General features: G+C 42.7%; 1 protein-coding gene across 2 annotated transcripts; it reads right to left on the bottom strand.

Moving 5' to 3' along the window:
- Positions 1–1,833: 1,833 nt before the first annotated feature.
- Positions 1,834–26,222, bottom strand: Olfml1 (olfactomedin-like 1). Of its 2 annotated transcripts, none has more exons than NM_001013192.2 (3): positions 25,693–26,124; positions 22,103–22,391; positions 1,834–4,034 (listed from the first exon to the last, which is right to left on the bottom strand). In NM_001013192.2, exons 1-3 carry the CDS (start codon positions 25,819–25,821, stop codon positions 3,244–3,246), a joined length of 1,209 nt encoding a protein of 402 aa, NP_001013210.1. In that variant the 5' UTR covers positions 25,822–26,124; the 3' UTR covers positions 1,834–3,243. The 2 variants fall into 2 exon arrangements, with proteins under 2 accessions (NP_001013210.1, XP_038938484.1); XM_039082556.2 differs by lacking the exon at positions 1,834–4,034 and adding an exon at positions 13,850–14,417 and having other exon boundaries at positions 25,693–26,222.
- Positions 26,223–26,731: the final 509 nt, after the last annotated feature.

Below are 26,731 nucleotides of genomic sequence, written 5' to 3'. Positions count from 1 at the left end.
CCCTCTAGTGGTTAAAGCTCTGGTGTTCAGTCTTGTGAATAACTAAAGACAGAACACTATCTGTGCCCTGCAAGGTCAGGTATAAATGCAAAACAAAACAAAACAAAACAAAAACAAAAACAAACAAACAAAAAACCTGGAGACCAAGTCCTAGCACCTACCTCGAGCGTGCATAAGGCCTTCGGTTTTATCACAGATGCTTGCCCTACCCGGGCCTCCAAGGACCGGTTGCTCAGCTTATCTGCTTAAAATCTCCAGTGCCTCAGATGGCAGAAACACAGGGACTCTGGCAGGAGTCACTACTAAGCTGGACTCCAGTTGCTTGCACCTGGAGTGTTGACAGACACTACAGGACACATCTTTTTTTTTTTTAATTAGTCTAAAATTACTGGTATGGCTAGAGGCTTACACACATGAACAGAACATAAACACTGTAAAAAACAGGTGTGTGAGCACTGCGGGGACATGACTAGCAGCAGAGTAAAGGCAAGCCAGTAGAGGAAGACTGGGGCCCAGGGAGACATGTGTCACAGCAGGACGCCCTTCGGTTCTTTCACTTCCTTAAAATAGCGGCAGAGAGGCTTTTGGAGACAGAGCCTGCGCAGTTCACATAAGTTCACATGTGGGCAGTTCCAAATCCCACCGGTAGCCTGGGGATGCAGGGGCAGTTTCTTTCCCCAGGCCCCCAGAAACTGCTAGCATTTTCTCAGAACTATACAATTATTTTGTAAACTGTTTTATGAAATTGGCTTTCTCAAGCTTATGTGCAGTTTGGGAAGGGGCTTTAACATTATGGATGTTTTCCTCCCAACTCCAGAGGGTCTGATTTGATGGCATTTGAGAGGATAGCCTGGATATTAAGATTCTTAACGTTCCCCTGGTGATTCTAATGTGTAGCAATATAATAACCACTGCTATGGGGCATGGAGACACCATTGATCTTCATTTAAATCCAACCAGAACGGAACTGAAAAACACACATGAAAGGTGTTCCCAGGCCCGCATGCTGTTAGGAAAAGTAGCAAAGAACAAATTTCACCTAAAAGAAATATTCTCCCTCTAGGGATTCTGTGTACCAAGGGTATACTGTTTGAGACAGGTATGTCTTGCAGAACTATGGAATCCCAACATTTCCCAGATAGAAGCCAGACAGCATGCTACAAATTATTCTCTTGACTTCAAAGGAACCATGTATACAGACCTCACTGCTTTGGATAATGCCCTTATGAGTAGGTCATGTTCTTTATCAGTTAGGTAGGTAACATGACTGCCCATAGAGCAGATATTGTCCCTGGATTTATGGGGCCAGTGTATCACAGTTATTCATTCATATCTGCCTCATTCTGCAAAAGATTTGGGCTCTTGGGGCCAATTTATCAGAACTGTAGGTCATTCCATTTTGCCAAAGATCTACTCCGATGGTATGGGGTGGATCTCTCTCTTCACTGCCTGTGGGCCTGGCCTGGACTTGGCAAAGACAGAGAAACAGCTGCAAGCACACAAAAGCAAGCCTTCTCATGTGACCAACCTGGAAAGCCAGAGACCTCAGCACATGACACAGGCTGGCACTGCTCCCTCACTTGTGACCTAGACTCAGCCAAGTGGGACACACATGCGGGAAACATTTTGAAGAGGAGCCCCTCTCAAGAGTCACACTGCCCTCTGTAAAGCCTAGCATGCCTGCTGTGGCAAAGCTGCTATCTGGCTTCCATCCACACTAGAATCTTTACCAAGGGCCTTTGTGTGTTAGGGATGTTGTTCACAATAATCCCGGCCAGTAATACTGGAACGCTTCTGTGGTGATAGGATGGAGGCAAATAGAACCTGATGAGATTATCTGCTTAATCTCACTTTTATTACACTGAAAGCAAGAAGAAAGAAGCAGGCAACAAAAAAACAAGATGAGGCTAGAATTGCATCCTTACCTTGGACTGGTTTTTTAGATAAAGCAGACTTTGAAAGACCTATATATAAGACGTTGTGCATACATGAAAACTGGCTAAGGGGCAGAGTGTTATTTTTAGGCTGAACTGATGGACACACTGATTAAGGATAAGTGGGAAAAGTGCCTAATTGATATTTCCTTTCTTGGATGATGGAAATACTAAGAGGTTTGCAGTCTTTCTAGCTCTTTTGTAGTTTGCTACTTTGAATAACTCACCTGAACTCTCACCTCTAACTTAGCAACTATGAAGATGTGTACAAACCTGACAAAGAGAAAAGACAATTAAACAATGTAAAAAGAGCTTTGTAACTAGAAAGTAACATCCAACTATTCATGATTTCACACTGTTACTGTATCCACTTGGCTTGACAGAAGAGCAAGGCTAGAGGAAATAAAAATTAGGCACCAAGAAGAAATAGTGTTTCCTGGGTGTTGTGGTCCGATGAGTATGTGCCCCAGAAGCTCACATGAACGCTTGGTTCCCAGCTGAATGCAGGTCTTGTGTCACTATGACGAGTAGTGCGTTACTATGAGAGCAAGCCTTTAAGTTTCTTAGTGTATGTAGCCTTTCTTCCTGTTTGCTTCCTGCATCCTGATTACAGATGTGACTTGAACATCTGATGCTCCTGCTACCATACTTTCACTACTACTATGGTGGACTATATCCATTTTTTTTTAAGACAAGCGCTCACTGTATTGCCCTGTTGGCCCTGGAACTTACCATGTAGACCAGGTTGACCTCAAACACACAGAGATCCACCTTCCTAAGCTTCCTGGAGACCAGGGTAAAAGGTGTGCACCACTGTGCCTGGCTTCTTTTAAAACAATAAGCTGGTATAAACCCTTTCTCTCTTAAGTTGCTTCTTGTCAGCAACAAGAAATGTACAGTTGGACAATGAAAAATCTTTATAAGCATTTGAAAAAGAGAACAGAGCCTGAGTGAAGTCCAGAGAAGAAGTCAACACCAGGACGGGCAAGATCCTAGTTGCTGGATAAGAAATAGGGCAGAGTCAGAGAAAATGCTGAAAGAAAAAAGGAAGGATTGGAAATAACTAAACCAGATGGAAGAGACCTTAATCCCCATCAGATTTGGGTGAGGGCAAGGTATTGGTCTAAATTGTGACCTCATCTATGCTCTCAAAAGATACCTAAGGCGGTAACATTTGAGAAAGAAAGAATATGTATTTTAAATTTTAGAACTCATTCCTATGATACTCCAATGTAAAGGGGCCATGACCTCAGTGTCCCGGAAAAACCACTGCCTAAGCCACACAACTCTTTCTGCAAACTGCTGTCCATTACTCCAGAGGCAGTTTTTTCTTTGTCTGGAGTTTGTAAATGATCTGATAGCCTTCATTCCAGGCATACAGCTGCTTATCTCTGGGGTTGTAATGGATCATGGAGTGACTCCTTGCCCGCCTAGGGAAGAACAAATTGGGCAGATGCTCCTCCCTGACAGTGCCCAGTGGGTCATAGACACAGGTGATTCGATGAGGGCCCTGGCCACCGGAACTGTAGACAACATAGAGGACCCCACACAGGAGGAATGATGCTTCAGCATCCTGGCTTCTACACGGCGTATCCCATGAATGCTCTATTCCTAAAGTGCCAGCCTCAATTTTTGTGAGAACCAAATGGCCTTGGATACCTGGTCCTGAGTGAATGGCCCACAGTCCATGTTCATCCACAGCAAGGTCAATGTATGTAGAGAGGGAGTGTTGGTAGATGGGTGCTCGGCCTGCCCCTCCTGGAAGAAGCATTCGATCTTCCACAGTCTTCTTCTGCAGATTATATTTAATTATCTCATTAGAAGTTCCTTGATTGTGAAAAAATAGGAAACTCTGGTAGACCACTTGCCCTGATCCCTGCCAGGAAAGTGGTAAGGTTAGCTTCCGGGGACCAGGCTTCACACTATCTTCCATGAAGGCCCGCAAGTTTGCAAATTCCCAAACTGTGTTGTTTCTGGATCCAGCTAATAGATACACTTTAGCAGAGGTACTGCCAGCATCCTTCATCCAAGAGCCCTCTGGGTCCACGGTCTTCTTCACTATTTTCAGAGACTTTATAGCCATTAGCATGTTGTCACAGCCTAGTTAGACAGGAGAAAGAGGACAGGTCATTTCTCAACAGGTTATTTATGAGGTGTCTACTCTCTAGAATACTCACTACACTTGAAGACTCCAGCTTCCTTTCAGATCTAATACAGTAGATAACATTCTCATTTCTGCTATGATATCATGATCTCTGAAAGGAGAGTTTCCCTTAGAGACTCCTAGAGCAAAAATAAAATACAGGCATGAACTCCTTTTGAAAAATTAAACACCATCAGACATGAACTCCCTCCATTTCCTGACCCTTATTTATAGTAGAATTTTCTTAGAAGTTGTGTTACTTCTTCTTTCCATGAGTAATACAATCACTATATTCAGATCATATTCTGTCTTAGCTTCTAGACTCCTCAGCCAATTACCCTATAATCTTTACATTTTTTTCCTTATAACTAGCTCCTTAGTCTTAACTTATATGCATCTTGCTTATTATCATTTTAAAAATCTCATAACTGGGCATAGTGCGTATGCTCAACACTCTGGAGGAAGAGGTAGGCTGTTCTCTGTGACTCTGAGACCAGCTTGGTCTACACAGCAATCCGGGGCCAGCCAGGGCACATAGTAAGATCCTGTCTTAAAGGTGTATCTCCAAGTAGTTAACATTTTCTGGATACTTTGTCTTCTTTTGCACCATTCCATCCTCAGCCTCTCCTACAGAGCAGTCTATATTTTCCATATTTACTTTCTCACCTCTCCCTCTTACTTTACAACAGCATCTGTTCTTGATAATACTACCAAGGAACTCCTAAATGAAAATCCCTGTCTTTCTTTTATGTAGGCATGTTACTGTTGGGGAGGGGGGATGTTTCGTGAATACACAGAAACTGTGTATTCAGTTGCTGATTTCTCGTCCTAGAAATCTAGTTGCAGTGCAGGACTTTGTATTGTCATTACTGTGAAGCACTCCCTGACTTAGTATTCTGTAAAACATTGTTCTACATCATCTTCAGGTTGCTCAATTAAGAGCGATCAGCCTTTAGCTAGGCAGGAGAATAAAGTGGGTCATCTCAGCCCAGAGAAGGAGGGCCTTGGGAGAGGGTTTCACTGGGGACCCAGGGAGTTGCCATGAGGACACAAATGAAGAACGAGGTGCCAGAACAAGACTAAAGTGGCAGGCAGTGCCACATGGCTGGGAAGTGGCCAGCATGGTTGTTTTAGATCAGAAAGTCCCCAGCTATAGTGAAAGAAGCTTACTAATGAATATAAAGGTCTCCTTGTCATTATTATTAGAGAACAAGGGTGGGCGTTAGAAAAGCCCCGTACTTTTACATGTTACTTCATCTTCTATGGTGTGGCGGCACTGGTCAGTTCCTCCTCCTTGAAGATACTTTCTTCACCGCCATCTTTGTTCCTGTGTGCATTTCCTATTTCTCCTTTGACAGTGTGGCAGAGATTATGATCTGTGCTTCTCCAATTCCACTTCAGTTCAGTCTTTATCACTGCTTGAAAAACTACATTTCATAGTCTCCTTTGGGGTTGCCCTATGCTCACTGACTTGTTTCCAATGAATGGGATCTGGACAGGCATGGTATAAGCGTCTCCCACCTGACCCTTAAGTGTGCCATCCCTAGATGATCGTAACTCCTTGGAATCCTCACGGTGACCATGGTCAAGAGATCAGCACTACTGGTCATTTCTGGAATGGTCGATCATCAGTTCTAACTTCAGACTTTTTGGTGGCTCTCTACAAATCTGGCCAAGAACCCAATGTTAGGGAACTCACTAGCCACAGGGGGGAACCAATTATTATTCTTTGCTAAATGGATATAAACTATTCTCTAAACTGATATTTCTACACCTATTAAGACAGCTAGCTCTTAGACATCATCAGAATAGTTTCTTTGTGTCATAGAAAATAGTGAATTTACAACTGGCCAATGTACAGAGTGTCTGTGGAGTGCTTAGCCACAAATAGGATATCTATATTATACTACTTCCCCTCAAGTCTCAGGGACTACCACAGAAGATGGGTCAATGAGATTATAAAAACCAGGGATCAGGGAGGACTGGAAAAAGAACCCTTATCATCGGGGCTTGACAGGACTACTGCACTCATGTTACCTGCATAAGACCAGTACAAGATCAAGCCAATCAAGATTCCAGCTGAGGAGGTGGTACTGCTGGGCCTGAGCCACATGCCTAGCTAGACAGGTATTAATAATTGATGGTTTCTAGAGGAGAAAATGACAGTTTTCTTTATGGGTGTGGCTCTTGGTAGGTCAACCACGCTATATCCAGGAGCGCATGGGCAGTACATATTGGACTTGAGGGGTTATAATAATTTTTAAAGAACAGAAGTAGGTGGGTAAGGGTTGGTCTTGGGTTCATATGGTAGGAATTGGGAGAAGTAAGAAGGAATATGATCAAAGTACATTGTATACATATACGAAATTATCAAGGAATTAATTTAAATATTATATGAATAGTTTTTGCAAATACTCAATTACATATCTCACCTTTACCTCCTACTCTTCCCCTGCAAAATCATGACTCATCGTTTCTTGCCTAGATCACTTAAATCGTATCAGATTGATCTCCCTGATCTTACTCTTGCTTGCTCATCTGCATGTCAAGTATACTCCACAAAGCAGTAAGAGTGATCTGACATGTGCAACTTTATCTCCTCGCTTACACTTAGAATAATATCCTAATCCTCTGCCCTCGCCCATAAGGCTGTGCAGCATGGCCCTTGTTTATCATTAGGACTCTGTCTTTGTGTCTCACTGTGTTGGGACAACTCAGTTTTCTTTATGGTCTGTGAGCATGCCATATTTCTTTTTGCTTTAGGAATCTTATACTTACAAGTCTTCTCCCTGGAACATTCCTTTTTCTTGAACTTTATACAGTGAATTGGCTCTCATTCATTCTTCAGGTAACCCCCCACCTCCCACACACATACCACTTGAAGTCACTACATATCACAGGGTGGCTTCAAAATGGCAAGTACCAGGACTGTGTGTGAGCACCACCATACCTGGCCAAGCCTCACTTTTTTTTTTTTTTTTTTTTTTTTGGTTCTTTTTTTCGGAGTTGGGGACCGAACCCAGGGCCTTGCGCTTCCTAGGCAAGCGCACTACCACTGAGCTAAATCCCCAACCCCTCCAAGTCTCACTTTTAATATCATCTCCTTAGCAGGCTTCTTTTTATTTTAGACCATGCATTACACTTTAACTGTACTATCTGTGTCTTTACTACCTGATCTCCCACCTCTCTCACAAGGTTCTCCAAAAACAGGGACTTCATTCTCATGTTTAGTATTGTACCCAAATGCCTAAGTCAATGCTTTGAGGATTCAGTAAATGGCAGTTGGATGAAGAAAATAAAAAGCTCAGATCTTTTTCTGGGGTCTACACAGTTTAACACCTTTTGGGTTCTGACCGCAGACCTATCTTAAGTAAATCATCATTCATAAAACACTTCAAAGATTTTCAATACTTTCAAACCCATTATTTCATTAAAAAAAAAAAAAAACTTGATGCGAGGTTTTCTAAAGAAAACAAATGGGACAGAGAACAGGCTTTGCTGGATAGAGCCGAGTCCTGGGAAGTTAGTTTTTCAGATGTAGGCACAGAGGCCCCACCTGGGTCATACTGTGCTGGAGGCCAAATTTAGAGGAGGACTGCAGAAATCTCTCGGCCACCAGGAGTTACCACGTCCTCCTAGCATGCTCCAACTGCATGAGAGTTTGACTTCTGTGTCAACATTGTTGTGGGGGGACCAGGTTATAGGAAGGCAGACTCTAGAAAAGGCACCGAGGGAGTTTAAGCTTCAAAGAAGCAACTGGCAGGAGGAGCCTCTGCTATGTGGAGCTGAGTGAAGAAGGGGAACAGACACCCCGATTCCCAAGTGCCATATCTACTTGAACAGAGCTAAACCTGACTGAGGTGAGGCCACAGCTCTTCTCTCATCTATGCTGATTGCCAAGGAGAAGTGAGTGAGGCTTTCAGCTTTCAACCATAGAATGATTGTATAGGAGAGGAAGAGGAGGGCCCATGGGTTCCTGGAGATACCCATATGATATTCCATGTTAAGACAAGTCCCAGGGTTAAAGCAGTTATTAAATATCTTACAAATACATAGAATGTTTGGTACTGTGCTGCATAACTTCATACTAACTTATATAATTCTTATAAGTTACCATGATATATTTATTTATTTTGTTTATTCTTTTATGTTATGAATACACTGTTGTTGTCTTCAGACACACCAGAAGAGGGCATCAGATCGCATTACAAATGGTTGTGAGCCACCATGTGGTTGCTGGGAATTGAACTGGATAAGAGTAGTCAGTGCTCTTAACCGCTGAGCCATTTCTCCAGCCTCTTGATGTATATTTTAATCACTGATTTCCAAGTAAAAAACAGTTAATTCTTGCATTAGTTTCTTGGAATGGTCAGTAGTGAAGGGGTCTTCTGAAGTCAGAGTTGGGAGCTAGGATGCTACTAGCCAGCCTCAGAGGCAGGTTAGTATGGTAGGTAGGGTTGGAGAGCCATGTGTACTGGTATGCCCAGAAAAGTACTAGGGAAGGCCATGGGCTGCCAAGTGTGACAGGACATCCATGTTCAGTTGGTAGCCCCCATGGTACCTGTCCCTCCCACTAGGGAAGACCAGACTTAAAGCTAAGTTATGCAAAGACTGTGTCTTAGAATGTGGAACATTTGTTTCTTGTTTATAAGAAACCATTCACTTACAATACAGAAGGGGTTAAGGATATAGATGAGTTTGTAGAGTATCTGCCTTGCATACATGAAGTCCTAGGTTAGATCCCCAGTACTGCATAAAACTGAGCATGAAGTACGGATCCTAGTATTTGGGATCAGAGAATAAGAAGTTCAAGGTCATCTTCTGTTATATATCAATTGGATGCCAGTTTGGACTATGTTAAATCCTATCACCAAAAACACAAATAAAATAAAATACAGAAGAGAAGCAGTTGTGGAGTGGCAGGCATACAATCCCAGCACTTACAAGGCAGACCCAGAAAGATTGCAAGTTTGAGGACAGCCCAGCCCATACAGTAAGCTGCAGGCTTACCTGTGCTACACTATGAGTTCTGGCATAGCCCAAGTTCCATAATGAGACCCTGTCTAAAAAGTAAACTTAAATAAAATGTAAAAGTAGTAAACTGTAGAAGGAGTGAGCATTCACATGCTTCCCCTCTCTACTTCCCCTTTTTAATGCAGAACTCTTAGAGAAATAACAGAACAAAAATGTGTTATGTAAATTTTTGATTAAGGAGTTAAAAAAATCTCTAAGAAAAAAAAACAAATCGATTTACTCCGTGTCTTTCTGCTACTTCTCCTACTCCTTCAAATTTGCTAGAGCTCAGGACTGGGTATCTGAGACCTGGAGACTCTGGACTCAAGTCCTCGAACACCCTTTTGTCAATCCAGCCTTCATTCTGCCAGCCCTTCTACTCTTCCATCAAGGATAATCTAAAATTGTAAAAACTAGGGAGAATAAATTTCCAGTGTCCCAATAAAAGGGAAAATTAAAATTACCTGCTGTGTTTCTTTTGGGAACAGATAATTAGCAGGGGGAAAATAGTAGTGGAAACATTGGAAATAATAAATAAATAAACAAAAGTTTGAAAACAACTAAGATGCAAATTATTTAACAGTCAATGCAAAGGTTCCATGTACAAACCAGAACACATAGATGTGTGGTTTCCCCGACAGGCAAAATTTCAGTCAAGCAGTTGGGGTAGAATTTAGCCCAAGGCCAATGAGTTCATACATAAATATCACTTATTTGAATCTTTTAAAATACTTTCCTCTTTATTAGTAACACTTGCTGGACCTGTAAGACTTGTTCCTCCATTGTGACTCAATCTAATGTTAGAGATACTGGTTCATCTTTGCTAGAAAAGTGGCTGGGGTAGGGAGCAAGGTGTGTGTGGGGGTTGGGGGGGGTCACCTGAAGGTAGAATGATGGACAGAGGGAAGTTATGCAGTAGGTTTATAAGTGTAGTCCAGATTCAAGATCCCAAATAGTGTCAGGCATAGATACAAGAGACGGTTAGAAAGAAAGGGGTTGACTGGTTAGGTTGAGGTAGCCAGGTGACGACGGTAAACCAGACTCAAGCTGGGAGGCTGTGATGGTGGTGGTGCCTGCCGTAGATCCCAGTGGAGGCAAAGGCAGGTGGGTCTCTTGAGTTCAAAGGCTAGCCTCGTTTACACAGCAAGTTCCAAGACAGCCAGACTCCAGAGAGAAACCCAGTCTCAAAAACCAAAATAATAAAACAATAAAACAAAACAAAAAAGCCAACCAAACATAAAACAATCACAACAACATCAACGACAACAACAAAATCACCACCACCAACACCAGCAATAACAATGGGAGTAGAAAAGGGAAGGGAGACACGAGCAGAAAGGGACTGGTAGGTTTGCCTGGTGAGAGTCTATGAAAAAGAAGAGACTTCTTCTGAAGCTGTGAGCATTTTTCACTACTTTGTGAAGTTTTGTCATAAATCTTGACTTTTTCAAGCCATACTCTTGCCCCAGTTAATGCATGGCTCCATCTGAACAGCCCTCTTTCAGGGTTGGTACTGTGGTTGTCTGAATGAGAATGGAGCCCATACGCTCATATGTTTGGATATTTGGTCCCCGGTTGGTGGAACTGTTCAGGAAGGATTGGTAGACGTGGTCCTGTTGGAGAAGGTGTGCACTGGGCCTTGGGGTTTCAGAAGCCCATGCCATTCCCAGGCAGTTCTCTCCCTGCCTCCTACTTGGGAAGCTTTCAGTTCTGCCCCAGTGTCACGTCTGCCTGCCTGCTGCCATGCTTGCCACCATGATGGTTACGAACTTACCTTCTAAAACCATAGACCCCAGAACATTTTCTTCTATAGTTGCTGTGGCCATGGTGCCTCTTGGCAGTGATATAGAAGTAACTAAAACAGACATCATGCTGGACTACAAAGAGTCTTCTCCTTTAACCCCTCCTCCTCTTCCTTGTCCTCCTCCTCTTCTCCTTTCTCTTTCTGTTTATCTTCTCCTTTCTCCTTAACCTCCCCCAGGGACTAGGACATGATATATTCCTGTCTTACTACTTTCTGCTTATGCTCCATACTCAGGAACCAAATAGCTTTTGATAGTGCAGTTGTTTGACACTGCCCAAAGTTGTGATATCAATTTCTACTATGCCAACTTAGAAAACGAAGAGGTTAGCAGGGCTGCCTCACTCTCTGCTTCAGTGGATGGATGGCAGGAAAATAGGAAGGCTACCTTGTGCAGGATGTTCCTCAGTTACCCACACTGGTTTGGTGTTGTTGGAGAGCTCAGCTATGTATCTCATAGTAGGATTTGGCATAGAATAAACATTGTATGTGCTGATCTTGCTGACCACACAGAGCCCTTCAGGAAACACTTATTACAGGTATTTCTAGGTTCCTACATTTTTTGTTGTTGTTGCCAAATTTAGAGTATTCTAAGGTTCCTAGAACCACGCCTAGCAGCTTTGCTGGTGATTAGCAGTAGAGTATGAGAAAGGAAACAGGTTTAATTCATGCTTCTCCACTTATTTAGGTGTATGTCACCCACTAGCAACAAGCAGAGAACACAAGGAACATTCCTGAAAGCCAGGAAGATGACTAAACTCTGAGTGTGTTCCAGCCGGCTTCCACTGTGCGGTTCCAATAGCTCGACCCCAATATGGGCAAACTTCCTTCTGACACTGTCTTCTAGAAGAAACCAGCTCTCCATAATCTCCTTACTGTAATACATTTTCTTCTCTTAAGCCTGTTACATTTTTATGATACAGTATACACTCATTTTGCTGACATTTTTATTGCTAGCATCCCTTCGATAGAAAGTAAACGTGGTAAGATTTAAGACACTGCCATATCTGTTTCATGCATTATTTTGCATTCTCCTTGAAAGAAAATCTGGCACCTGTTACAACCTCATTAGCTTAACTGTGAAAGTGGCAAAAATCAGTACCTGTAGCTAAACTCAAGATGCCCTCTTTGGAGCCCTGAATAAGTTCTAAGATGGCAAAGGAGTGTCTATGACTGACCTTTTGAAAACTGCACAAGAGCATCTAGGCTGGTCAGTATTCCTGTGAAGCAAAGCAGGGAACTGGCAAGTCATCTGGGGCATGTCTGATCTCAAACGACTGCCACTTAACATCAGGTATCTGCCTTGCAATGCCCCAAGCACTCCAGGGTTATAAGGGTAAACTCCTTGATTTTGTCTATCTCTCATTTGTAGGCTGGTTTGATTCTTAATTAAAAAATACAATATTTTCAGGGGTTGGGGATTTAGCTCAGTGGTAGAGCGCTTGCCTAGCAACTGCAAGGCCCTGAGTTCAGTTCCCAGCCCCGAAAAAAAGAAAAAAAGAAAAAAAAATACAATATTTTCATTGTTTTGGTTTTAATTTTCTAAACATATTTACTTTATATGTATGGGTATTTTGCCTGTATGCATGTATATGCACTCCATGCATGCTGGAGGCCAGAAGACATGAGAGTCCCTGAAGCTGGAATTACAGATGAATGTGAGCCATCATGTGCTGGGACCCAAACACATTTCCTCTCCAAGAGCAGCATGTGCTTGTAACCACTGAGCCATCTCTCCAGCCTACTTTTGTTTATTTTTAAATACGTTTTTTAGCAAACTAAAAAAGGTAGATACAGTCTCCATTTCTAGCTGTGACATTCCCAGTCTCTTTCTGGTTGCAGAACAAAACCATCTGATATTCCTATAAAGTAAATATCACCTTCTTCTCTTCTCTCCATCTGGTCTCACTGTGGGATGGTCTAAGACATACTCACCTGCACCTCAACTCTACAGTAACATTCTTATTGGTTCTGTTTCATTTCCTTAAATGCATCAATCTACAGGTATCTGTCCCCTGTTCTCAACACACATTTGAAAAACTAAAAGCTGATCTTGCTTGCTCTCTGTTTCCACGAGCAGCAAGACCAAAAGCCCAATATGGAAGCAACTAGAGTTTACAGTGGAATGATGGACCCTGCAGACAGAACTGGAAATTGCTTTTGCCAAAACAATGTGGTAAAAATGACCAAACTAAGTCTTTGAGAGACTTCTGCCCTCTCTGAGGCATCTGTATTCACTGTAAGAATGAGCCCAGATCAGCCTCTAGGAGAGAGAGACTTCATGTCGAGGACAACCAGATCATCTCAGAAGAAGGTAATTCCTAGGCAATGAGAGATGACCGGCAAGCCAGTCCTGGCCCAAATCAACAGAACAGTCTTCCATGCTGCAAACTCCCGAGAAGTAAGAGTTGGGTGTACTTTAAGCCATCAAATTTTGGAGTGGTTTGCTGAGTTACATTAATGTGGCAAGAGATAGCTGATAGGGTTTTCAGGCACAGAACAGAGATGGAAACTATATATCTAGGGTGGTATGGTCTATTAGATAGCGCAGGAATGTGGGGGAAGATTCTCTGAGCCATAGTGTTTTTATCTGGGGAAAAAGGGTTGCAGAAGTATCTAGAGAACAATAATATCTACAGGATGACACTGGACAACAGAAAAAACAAAAACAAAAAATGGCATAATGTGATCACAAGTAAGCAGTTGCCTTCAGCTTCTAATAAAATGCTCAGGCCAGAGCACCCCGATCTCCCACTCATTCTAGGCACTGGATAGATTTTTGGAAACACAGCATTCACAACCGAGGCATGCATAGATGTATGAGTTATGTTTTTAAAACAGGTTAAATAAACAGCATAGAACACCAGAGATGGATGGAAATAAGGGGAGAAATACTAAAAATGGGTGTTTGACTGTGGGCTTCTCACTTATTCATAGTGAAAAAAATCCCACAATAAATAATTTGCACAGTATTTGTAGTTTTATTTAATCATCAGGCATTCTTTTTGTAGAGAAAAATTATGTATTTAGAGAAAGCTATGGTAGGACAGGGTTGTCACAAGAGTTTTGGGTTATCCTAGGGTTTGCAGTTGCCATCAGGGGGAAAAGGTGATGGTATTATAATTCTAATAAGATGAACCTGACCCTGATGGCAGTATAAGTCAGAGTACTGGGACAGGGATCGGTGGGGACAGGGAGGGCACTGTCATGGATGGAGTGGAGTGGGTTGAGGAAGAGGGAACAGTGTAAGTGGACTGAAGGCATTTGAGAAATAATGAGAAGAAACACTCTGCTGAAATGCTGGCAGGTCAATCGAGAACCACAGAGATGAGTGGGGAGCAAAGCAGAGATTTCTGTTGTTAAAAGTCAATGAAGAGGACCCGGAGCAGTAGCTGAGTGGGCGGAATGCTTGTCTAGCACGCACCAGCTCGAGCACTGCAGAAACCCAGGTATGGCGACGCTTGCCTGGTATCTCACCACTCCAGACGCAGATACAGGTGGGAGGATCTGGAGGTCACGATCATTCCTTAGACAGAATTTAAATAAGTCAGTCTTTTGTGAGATGGAGTTATAGTTCATACTGTGACCCTCACTGAGATCAGAAGCTTCTAGCATAGACATTTACTCTCAGGGCATAAAGCTCCAAGCCCACGAGCCTCTGTGGTCACCCTTGCCATTGCTTTGCTGGCTCCAGCTTTTACCTTCTATATGCTCTCAACCTCTCCTGGTGCCAGGCCGCTCTCTACCCTGTGTCCAGAGTGACCTCTCTCAATCCTGTCTGAGCCGTGGTATCCCCATATTGATCACTGCTCAGCCCAGCTGTGAGATGATGGGAGAGTCGCATGTGCACAAACCCAGGGTTGGTGTGAATGTCACCCTGGTCGTTTCATTAGTTGTATGAGCTTTGGCAAACTGTCTTTAAACAGTCTCGTTTTCCTGATGGGGGGTGGGGTGGGGATTATATCTAACTCATGGGGGTTTTGTCAATTACATGATGATTGGCAGTAAGACACATATATCATTTGGAGACTACATAAAATGTATTACCTATCAATAATATTTATTATTCACGTTATTCTCGTGGGAAGCTTAGCTCTCCTTTGTTTTGTTGTTCTTCTTTCCACAGCATCCTGCTCCACCTGAGTTCTATGGAATAATTTGCTCCATGAACTCACCAGGCTCCATTCTACCACTGTGCTGCATTGCAGCTTACGGTGCTCTTAACTCTAATCTCTATCTAATGGACTCTTTGATTAAAACTGAGCCTGGCAGTTACTTTCTAGTTCTAGCATAGTTCCACCCCTCTGATCCCCATGGCAACCTTGCCCCTATAACTTAACATGTTTCTGTGATACCTTATAAATCCCTCCCTCAGAGCAGCCCTCACTCTGGACAGTTACCCTCCATGTCTGGATTGCTTCTCAATTTTACTATGAGTGGTGAGGTCATAGCCACTGTCCATCTCTGATGCCTACCACAAGTCCAGCACGTATCTGGACATTTGGTGAGCCTATAAACAAACAAGTGAGAGAGAATGGATGACTTCATGCCAACTGGGACCGAAAGCTACCAGGTGACATGATTTAGAACTTTTTGGCAATACTCATAGTACCTACAAAGAGCCTCACTGGGCTGGAGAGATGGCTCAGTGGTTAAGAGCACTGACTGTTCTTCCAGAGGTCCTGAATTCAATTCCCAGCAACCACATAATGGCTCACAACAGTCTGTGATGGGATCTGACATTGTCTTCTGGTGTGTCTGAAGACAACTATAGTGTACTCACATACATAAAATTTAATTAATTAAAAGGAAAAAAGAAATAGCCTCATCCAAAAAAAAAAAAAAAACAAGAAAGAAAGAAAGAAGGAAAGAAAAAGAAAAAAGAAAAACAAACTCAAACAAACAAAAAAACCTCAGCATTTTCAAATGAATAAACAAAAGAAATGCTATGTATACAGATCTTTCTGGACTCTTGGGCATGTGCTCTCTAGGGAACATATGCAGCAACACTGGACTTATGCACACATGTGCACACAAGCATCCTTATGATCTCCTAAATGTCTGCCCCAGACAGACCTTCAGTCTCCTCCTGTATAGTTAATACATCTGTTACAAATTAGTTATGGTTCCCTTAATGTTCTGCTCTCCTCATCAAGAACCAACGGGCCTGGAGAGTTGCCTCACAGACATGTTATCTTCAGTTTTCAGTGAGTGGGGTGTTTGTTTAGTTATTTGTTTTTATCTACTTGGAGTGTATTCCAGAGGCATTCAGATATTCAGCAGGCTTCTTGGAAATATGATCTAACAAACGATATGAGTTATTTAACACAGCTGGGTGAGGGTTACTTGAGGTTACTCCCATGCTTCCTTGTAACAAAAGGAGACAGGCTAGAGGAAGAAAATAAAATCTGTTATAATGGCTTGTTTTGACTGCCCTGAGAATTCTTCTTCAAAAGCTACGTACAAGTTAAAAGGAGGTCAATACTTTTATCCACTCAAGAATGCAGCAGCCTGTGGACTCTTCCAAAGCCTACAGCTGGATAAATTCTCAATCTAGGTGCCTGAGGTGTAGTGCTGAGTGATAAATACAACAGACGAAGTTTCTCTCTCTGTCTCTCTGTCTCTGTCTCTCTCTGTCTCTCTGTCTCTTTCTGTCTCTCTGTCTCTGTTTCTCTCTGACTCTCTCTCTCTATCTCTGTTTCTCTCTCTGTGTCTCTCTGTCTCTCTGTCCCTCTCTCTGTTTCTCTCTCTCTCTCTCTCTCTCTCTCTCTCTCTCTCTCTCTCTCTCTCTCTCTCTCTAGATTTATTTATATTATGTATACAGCATTCTGCCTGCATGTATGCATGCAGTCCAGAAGAGGGCACCAGATCCCATTACAGGTGTTTATGAGCCATCATGTGGTTGCTAGAAATTGAGCTCAAGACCTCTGGAAGGGCAGCCAAGGCTCTTAACCTCTGAGTCATCTCTCCAGCCCCGACAAATTTTAATTTAATCATGGTCTTAGCACCAAACATTGGGAATGACTTTAAAGTCCAGTGCACTCATTGCTATTCTAAATCATGTGTGTGTGTAAAAGAGGTTGGTATGGGGGGTTGCGGGGGGGGTGTTAAGTTTTTTTTTTTTTTTTAAAGATTTTATTTATTTCATATATATAAGTACACTGTAGCTGTCTTCAGACACACCAGAAGAGGGCATCGGATCCTATTACAGATGGTTGTGAGCCACCACGTGGTTGCTGGGATTTGAACTCAGGACCTCTGGAAGAGCAGTCAGTGCTCTTAACCGCTGAGCCATCTCTCCAGCCCAGGTGTGTTAAGTTTTTTAATAAGTTTGCTTAACCTTAAAACATTTCTGTGATTGGGAAGCCATATGTACCTCAGTTAGAAAAACACCTCAAAATAAAGGTTGAAGGCTCGATGAGGAATGATCTAGTTTATCATAACTTTAGCTGTTCTTCAGGACTTGGCCCTCTGAGGAAAGAAGAGGATCATTCTAACATGCATTAGAATTAGCTTGTATTTAGAGGTACAAGACTGAATTTTCCAAGGTAGTCATACCATCCATTCCCTAAAGGTTTCCCAAAGAAATGTTCTGAGACAGACTGTCTAAATGAAACCCTATATTCTAAGCTCTTCCTGACCCAGTTTGCCTGCACACCAGTGTTGACTTCATCATTTAGGATTTTACTAAAAGCTGTACAGCTGGTATAGCCCTTGTAGGCCAAGAAGATAGGAATAGTAGAATCTTCTAGGAAGACATGTTTAGATAACTGAGGCACAATGGTAGGTGGAATTCCAGAATGGTCCCTGGGATGGTGAGCTGTGTCAGTCACCTTGACGAGATTTAGAATCAAAATGGAAGGCTAGAGAGATAGATGGCTCAGAGGTTAAGAGCACTGGCTTCTTTGGCAGAGGATCTGAGTTCTATTCCCGGCACCCACATGGGAGCTCACAGCCACCTGTAAACTCCCGTTCCAGATCTGTCTGCCTTCTGACTGCCTCAGCCTCATATAGATACACATATAGATACATAGTAAAATAAAATAAATAGAATCAAAGTGGAGATAGATTTCTAGGTATGTCTGTGAGGACATTTCTAGACTGAAGTAGGCAGACCCACTCTCAAGTGGGAAGCACTGTTCTGTGGGGCTGGGAGTCCTGGACTTATCAAAGGAGAAAGCAGCCACTGGGTGGGGATATAGTTCAGTGGTAGAGTTCAATGTAGCTCTTGGAGAAAGAGAGAAAGGGAGAGAGAGGGAGAAGACAGAAGAAATGGAGAGGGGAGGGAGGGAGGGGAGAGAGAGAGAGAGAGAGAGAGAGAGAGAGAGAGAGAGAGAGAGAGAGAGAGAGAATAGCTGCTATCTACTTTTTGACTGTGAACACAATATAACAAGCTACCTGCCGCTTCTGTCCCTGCCATGATGAAAGATATCCCATGGAACTGTACAAAATAAACCCTTTCTTCCCAAAGTGGTTCTGGTCAGGTATTCTGTTGCAGCTATGAGTCAAGTAACAAATGCAGCTCCCAAGATCGCTTGTCCTGTGTAGTCTCCACATAACTCTTTCCCCAGAGCACAGACAGGACCTGGGCATATGAGAGGGTGCATGCTGTGATCACATGCCTTTGGGGGACAAAGTTTCAGGGATTCTGTAATTAATAAGTCTCCAAATCTATTGACTCTGAGTTAATTAGAAGGATGATTGTAATAGACAGTCCTGACAGGCTATGTTCTTCAAAGCGATGTTAGGCACCTCTTGAGGAGAAATACCTTTTAGCGAACTGCCTTTGGAGCCAGAGCTGCAGGAAACTCATGACCTTGCTCGTACAATCAGAGGCTGTGTGTAAACTCTGCAATAATGAATTCATATTGCTTCTAATGGCTGAATGTAGGGCCACCCGTTGTACAGAATTAGAAAACTGCTATGGCACAGTTACTACCACAGCAGTCAAGCAAAAACATCACCACTACCACCACTGCAACCATCATCAACAGCACCACCAACCATAAAATAAGAGCAGGCACATCATAAAACATGTGCAGTGCAGGGGATAAACTAGCTTAGAACTAGCATCCTAAATCTTGCCTTATCTGAAAATAATGGGACATGCTGGTTAGTCTCTGCCAACGTAGCACAAGCCAGAGTTACCAGAAAGAGGGATCCTCTGTTGAGGAATCATGTCCTTTGGATTGGCCTGTTAGCAAGTCTATGGGGCAATTTCTTGATTGATGGTTGATGTGGGAGGGCTCAGCCTATTGTGGGCGTTCTTGGACTATCTAAGAAAGGAGGCCAATCAAGCCTGAGGAGCAAACCAGTAAGCAGTGCTCCTCCATGGTTCCTGCTTCTATTCCTGTTTGAGTTCCTGCCCTGACTTATCTTACTAGTTGACTGTGATCAGGATGTGTAAGCCAGAAAAACCCTTTCCTTCCCAACTTGGTTTTGGTTAGTGTTTTATCACAGCAAGGGAGAAGTAGATTAGACCAGGTCAGGTTGAGGGACCACTAATCACAAGGCTGTGATTGTTAGTAGAGCTACATGTCCTTAATCTAAGTTCTTCAGGGCCACCCTTTCCTTTTGCAGGAACGATTTCTTTCGCCCTCTCCCTCCATGCTAGGTCCCTGTTCTACATTTCATGAATACAGAAGAGATTATGTCAGGATCTTTATTAATGGTCTGGTAGAAGAACAAGTTGTACATACATAAAATGTGTGTAGTGGAGAGTGTTAAGTTAGAACTCTATATGGATGCTTTAGGAAGAGCAGTTGAGATTGATCCAGGGATCTAGATCACTTTGCAAAAGATTTATTTTATGTGAGTACACTGTAGCTATCTTCAGGCACACCAGAAGAGGGCATCAGATCCCACTACAGATCATTGTGAGCTACCATGTGGTTGGTGGGAATTGAACTCAGGACTTCTGGAAGAACAGTCAGTGCTCTTAACAACTGAGCCATTTCTCTAGCCCTGCAAAAGGCCTCTTCTGTATAAAAGAACTGAGGAGTAGAGAGGATCATTTTGCTGTTGCAAACAAGTCGTGAACAATAATGAAAAGTATTACACAGAGAAGCTTGCAACAAGTAGTGGGGATTTAGAAAGTGCGAGAAGTAGTAAGGACACTCACAGGACTCAGACATGTCCATTTAGCAACCGTTCTAACAGTGGGAGGCAGCTAGGGTCAGTTTTAAATAGATATTATGGAACCAGCGCTCACAGGTAACCCCATGTGAGTGGCAACTCTGCAGACAATGAATACCTGTGTCTGCGGGGTGGGACAGAGAATGGAACTTAAGGAACCATGAGCCCCAGTGTCAGGAACCCTGATGCACTCTAGGTAGAATGGGAGAAGAGTCACCTCAAGGTCTGCAGGTCTGAGTGTTCCCTGGGGAATAGCAAAAGCTCAGGGACCCAGCTTTGCAATTTGGGCTTGGCGGCCTGCCTGTGACCCTGTGCAAAAGTTCAGGCACATTCTAGATCAGACAATATTAATATTCACATTGTCTTCTCAGCCCCTAGGAAAGTTCTCAGCACGCTAAGTAAATTTCTACTCTTTATAAAGTCTCTTTCATGATCCAGTTATAGCAACAGAAAACCAACGAAGATGTAAGTGCCTGGAGAAAACCCACCTAATCGTATGTGCTTCCAAACTACTCGTGGGTTCTCTATCTAAACAGATTTCATACCAATCAATCAATGACCTAATCCCCAAACCTTAGAAGTATCCTGGATTTGCATCTCCCTCTTACCTCTTTCTTTCAACTCCCTGCTACTAAAGTGTGTGGATTTCAACACAGAATAGCTTTCCGTCTACCAGCTTTTTTCTGTCCTGTGGCAGATACTTCATGCTGAGTCATTGTTTGATTAAATTACTTCTGTACTCCTGACTGCTCTCCCTTCTCTTGAGGGAGTCTCTTCCTTTATATCATTTCCCTGCTTAGAATAATTCAGAGGTTTCTCTAATCATGTTCAATCTCCTTAAGCATGGGCCACATGATATTTCATCATCTGTATCCACTGCCTGGAACGGTATCTCTGTTCTAATCGGCAGTTATCAGTAAATAGGTGTCTAATGAATGGAAGGGTGACTGTTGGTACCAGCACAGGGCTTGATCAGAACTCTTCAGCTTCCTTCCCCTACACCGCCGCGCCCCCCCCCTGTTTTATTTTCTCAAACAGATTTGCAGATGGACATGTCTTTATAGCGTGTGCCATCACCCGAAGTGTCCTTAATGTTCACTGCACTCACAGAGACCTTCGGCCATTTCGTTTTTACTGAGACAAGGTCTCATGTAGCTCAGGTTGGCCTTAAGCTTACTACATAACCGAGGCTATCCTTAAAGTGCTGCTCTTTCTGCCTCTGCCTCATGCTGGGGGTGGAACCCAGGGTTCCATGCACGATAGGCAGTACTCTATACTCTACAACTGAGCTACATCCTCAGCCCCGAGGCCCCCTTTCATAAAGTCCCACGGGTTACATTGAAAAGGCCTAAAAGCAAAGATGTCCCACAGTTTATGTTTCTTCTTCCTGCTGGACTGCCCCAACTTTGAAGGCATAATTAGTACATAAATAGTCTCCCTATTTTCAGTGATGTCTTTTCAGAATGCAAAATACAGTTGGGGGCCCCGTTTCTCTTACTGCTTTAATGAAATGGACTCGTGTGCGGAAACATCTTCTTAGTTGTGATGCTTACTGTAATATGAGCTAGTAGATACTGTTATTGACAGCCTAGAACTGATACTGATGGGTCACCCACAGGAATCATTTTCCAGAATGCACCATCCCAGACAGCACACGATAGCAATGAGCTGCAGTACCCAGGCCTGATGTTTGGTTGTCACAGTCTCTAGTTTCACACTGTTACTTATTACACTGGCAGCAATGTTTTCAGGGCTTTGGATGTAGCCCACACCAGCCTGCTACTCTCCCTAGAAAGAGCTGGGACCACTTGGCTCTATTAAACCAAAGTCTACCAGGAGAGGCCCCCCAAGCTGTCTCTTAGACCATAGTCCTGGCCTTTCCTAGGGTCTTTAGAAACTACTGGAGGGAGGAAAGCTTCCTGGAAGTGGGCTTCTGCTGGGACACCTGACCTCTGCTAAGTTGCCACTGCCCATATACACAAGGGAAGTGTCCAGTCTTCAGTTTCTAACTCACTCTTTCTAACTGCAGGAATCTGCCTATCTCCAGGCCCTAAAAGGGATGCGAGAAGTCCTTACTTGTGTTCAACAGGGTTCGGATCTTCTTTTCTTCTTCTGCTTCTTGAAGCACCTTTTCAGCTGATGTCTTCTCCTCCGATTCAACGCAGAAGTCAGATTCCCTGAGGTATTGCAGGTAGTCGATCTCCCGCTGGGCACGCTCCACTCTCAGGGCAAGGTTATCCACTGCACTCCTGTACTCATTCGTGTGGGTCTGACACCTCCCCAGCATGGTGGATAGGTTTTTTGAGAATTCCTGGAAATCTTGAATATAGGCCCTTGTTGTTTGGGCACATTTTTCCAGCCCTTGCTTCAAACAGAAAATAAATTAACAAAGTTACCAAATAACTGTGATTATTTAAATTACCCAAGAACTACAAATAGTTATCATTCCTAAGAAAAGATTAGTAAATAAGTATAAATAATCAAAAGGGGGAGAATGACCCAGGAACCTAAATTCATAGGTACTATTGAACTGTACTAGTTTTTAAAACTATACTATTTTTTAAGTTTCCAATGTATTTCTTGATGCATATAAAAGATTTTTACATGTGATTTTCTAAATTATCTGTTTATTTTAACTTGCTAATATATTATAAATATTTAAATACCATTATTATATTATTATAATTATAATACTATATATCATATAATTATAGCACACACTAATTTTTGTACTGACTATATTATTTAACAAATGAAACTCCTATATAATTGTTATACATATGATATTTTGATGTGGAATGACTAAATTAAGCAAGTTAACATATGTATTTTTTATTTTTTATATTTTGCATATTTACTTTTGAGGTGATAAAAATATATTCTCTTAATTTCCAGGTATGCAGTATATTGTTATTATCTATAATAATGAGAGGTACAATGGATCTCTTAAACATATTATTTCTTTCCTTCTTTCTTTCCTTCTTTCTTTTCTGTGAGTGTGTGTGTATGTGGGTATACTTGAGTGGGTATGTGGGTATGTGTGCTGCATATGTTTGTGTTTGTGTGTGTGTGTGTGTGTGTGTGTGTGTGTCTATGCAGGTTCACACATAGAGGCATAGAGCAATACCAGGTATCTTTTACAATCATTTTAACCTCTCATATTTTGAGGCAGTGTCTCTCATTGACTCTGAAGCTCACTGACTGTGTAGACTGCCTGACCAGTAAGCCCCAGAGAACTGCCTATATTTCCCCCACCCCCACAGCACCGAGCTTACAGATGGGCATCTCCAGACCTTACTTGGATGATCTGAACTCAGGTCCCCACACTTTTTTAACTGAGCCATTGACCTATCTTCAGAACTTACTCAATGAAAATTTTGTATTCTCTGATCAATATCTCCTCATTCCTCATACTTCTCTATTTTCATGAGTTCATTATTTTCAGATTAAACGTTTAGCAAAATCATCCATTCAGTGTTTATCTTCTTGGGGCTTGCTTAGCATAAGATACTGCAAGTTCCTTTCCAGTGTCATGTATGAGCTTCATTTTAAAGGCTGAACAACATTCTATTATGTACACGTTATTTATCTGAACATAACATGACTTTAATAAGATACAGCTTCTCATTATATTGAAATCCCATTATTTGTTCCATTAAACAATTAAACGAGGCCCATTTAGTTTTCCACTCAATGTTGAGGGGAAGAAAAAAACCTCTGTGTTTACATTTTTTATTTTCTTAGCTATAGCCTTAGGCTAGATTTCCAGAAGTGAGTTCCATTCCCTCACATCTGGTACGGAGCTAAGGATAGGGTAATAATAGTTGATAACTATTTGGTGAACGGAAGAATTAGTGAACGGAAATGGAACTGCGGGGTCAGAGTTAATAGTTAAAGCTCACTTGGCAATGTTGACTAAAATCTTCTTCACAAACAGAAAACCCTTTACTCATAATCATGCAGGGCACTTTCTCTTGAAAGAGAAATAGAGACAGGAAAAGTAGTCCGGGAGAGAGAGAGAAAGAGAGAGAAAGACAGAGACAGAGACAAAGACAGAGAGAGGCAGAGACATGGAGAGACAATAACTATTAATAATTCCCAAGTCTCTATTTCCTCTTTCTTGCTCCCCCTCATCCCCCTTACAGAACAGGTCCTGTCGCCCTGTGTTGTCAAGGCTCTGCATTGGCCAGAAATGCCTGCTACCTAGCAGTCAAAGAAGGACATATCTTTATCCTCTACAGAACATATCTACACAGCTACAGAGCTACAGGGGGCAGAAATGCTGCGAGGATGTTTGTCTATAGACAAACTCTCACAGGACCGCAGGACAATGCACACGAGTTTAGCTAGTGCTAAAGCCTGAGCCAGTTTTGGCATTTTAAGCAGGTGAGGTTGGCAGTGTGTCCCGGAAGGGAGCAAGGATTGCAGTATGAGGCCAGGGATCTGGAAGTGCTTTAGCTGCAGGTTCCAGGCCTCCACCAGCTGGAGGACAGGATGAGACACTGCATTTGGATTGTTTGTTTGGTGCCCTTATTCTACTGAAACTATAGCTAGATGGCCCCATCGTTTGGACTTACAGATTTTTTTTTTTCAAGAAAAAAATATCCTAAGAGTGTCCTTGACAGAAGTTACATAATATACTAATTCAACTTGTATAAGAGCTAAGCATTACAAGGTAGAAGGTTACGTTTGTCCCTAGAAGCTTGAATGGCCTATAAAAATATTGAATTTTGTTCACTTGGGTTTTTTTGTTTGTTTGTTTGTTTGTTTTGTTTTGATATAGGGTTCTAAACTGGCCTCAAACTTCCTGTTTAGCCAAAGATGATTCTGAAGCCCCTGATCCTCCTGCCTTCGTCCCCTGAGTGCTGCTGTTACACCTGGTATTACAAAACATACCTGGCTTATGCAGTAATGGTCCTTGAACCCAAGGCTCTGTGTACGCTAGACTCGTACTTACCAACTGAGCCACATTCTCAAATGAGCCATATTCCCAACCCCAGGTATTTGACTGTCCTACTTCTACCTCAAATGCTCTCACTCTTTTTAACATTGCTGGAAAATCTCATTTCCAAACCCAAGTCCAGTTAATAATAACAAACAAAAATCTATGGTGAGCCTCCGTATATAACACCACATTGTTTTATAGTCACTTACCAGTTTATTATAAAAAAGAAAAGAGAAAAACCAGAATCAGTTAGCATCCCAATACAGTAAAAGATGAAGAAAATGTGAGGACAGTTCTAATTTCATACTTTGAAGACTGAACTATTAGGTTTTAAATGTTCAACAACCTGGAAATTTACTCAGCGAGTTTGGCTATGTTCTGGGTATGGATTAATGGCCCAAATAAAACATCCCTAATTTGTCAAAGTTGAAGTCTCGTTATTAAATCTTTAGAATATCATTTGAACTTAAATTCTATCACTATGTCCATTTTATAGGCAAGAAAAACTGTCAGGGAAAAGTACAGAGTGAAGCCACGCTCAAGGTCGCACGATGGAGCAGTCTGCACTGGAGGTGGTCCTGAACTGCTAGGCTGTACACATCTGTGAATGTGATTCATGCTGTCTCTAGAAGACATGCACCCTAGTTGACAGGAAAGTGGGGACACAACAGAGTGACTTCCGAGAGGCATACTCTCAGTGAAGGGAAGACATGGCACCTACCTCCAAGACTTGGAAGCGCTGGTAGATGTAGTGTACCATGGCTGGGTCCTGGGCATGTTGTAGTGGGGGCAGAAATGCTGCGAGAAAGAGAACCAGTGAAGCAGAAGCTCCCGGAAGGGCCACCATCATCCTGCACACTTCCCAGGAACTTTGGTTCTCTGAAATGACTCAAGGGTCCAGGTGGTGAGCTCTGGTTTTCTGTCTGCTGCTGTGGCAATTCCTTGGAAAACAACACTTTGCATAGCCAGAGAGAACAAAGTCCGCTTGTTATTCTACCCAGTGCATGATCTCAGCTTCAAGCTGGTGATCAAGTCCAGCTGTTGGCAAGCTGGTCTCTGCAGGCCTGCCTTGTTCACTTGGTGCAGAGGGCTCCCGAGGTCCAGCATCTGCTGCCCTCAGCTTGGACATGCACAGACCCTCTCAGGCTAGTGGCTACTCATTGCTTCCAGGATCAGAGTGTCTGGGTTGGGGAAGGGGTGGGGAGGTCTTTTCTCCTTTTCCCCACCCCTCCCCCAGCTCTTTTGCTTTTGGTTCCCTCCTCCCTAATAGACTGAGCAGTCCAATCACAGACCTAGCTCAGCACAGGCCACCCCAAGGTCTCAGTGTTGGAATTTCAGTTCAGTGTCTGGCAGAAATTCCTAGGATCTTTTCCCAAGAAGTTCTGTTGGGAGACTCCACCTCTCTTTCTTGCATTCTCGTAACTCTTAAAGGCATAGCAAGGGAGTGTGAACACTGATCTATGCCACTTCAGAAAGTGTACAGAGCTTCATTACTCTGTAGGCAGAGAGGTGCAGTGGTCCACAGGGCTAGCTATCCAGGCCAACAGCTGAGAATTGTCAGGATAAAGATTAGAAGAAAATGTTTTTTTTTCTTTTTTAGATTTATCTTTTTTTTTTATTTATGTGCATATGTATACCTGAAAGTATGGGCCCCATAGCAGCCAAAAGGTGGCATCAGAGATTCCTGGGTCCAGAGTTATAACCTCTCTGATACAGGTACTGGGAAGACTTCCAGTCCTCTGCAAGAGCAGCAAGTACTT

Source organism: Rattus norvegicus, chromosome 1 (assembly GCF_036323735.1).
Source record: "Rattus norvegicus strain BN/NHsdMcwi chromosome 1, GRCr8, whole genome shotgun sequence".
NCBI lineage: Eukaryota > Metazoa > Chordata > Mammalia > Rodentia > Muridae > Rattus > Rattus norvegicus.
This window is presented reverse-complemented; position numbering and strand designations above follow the sequence as displayed.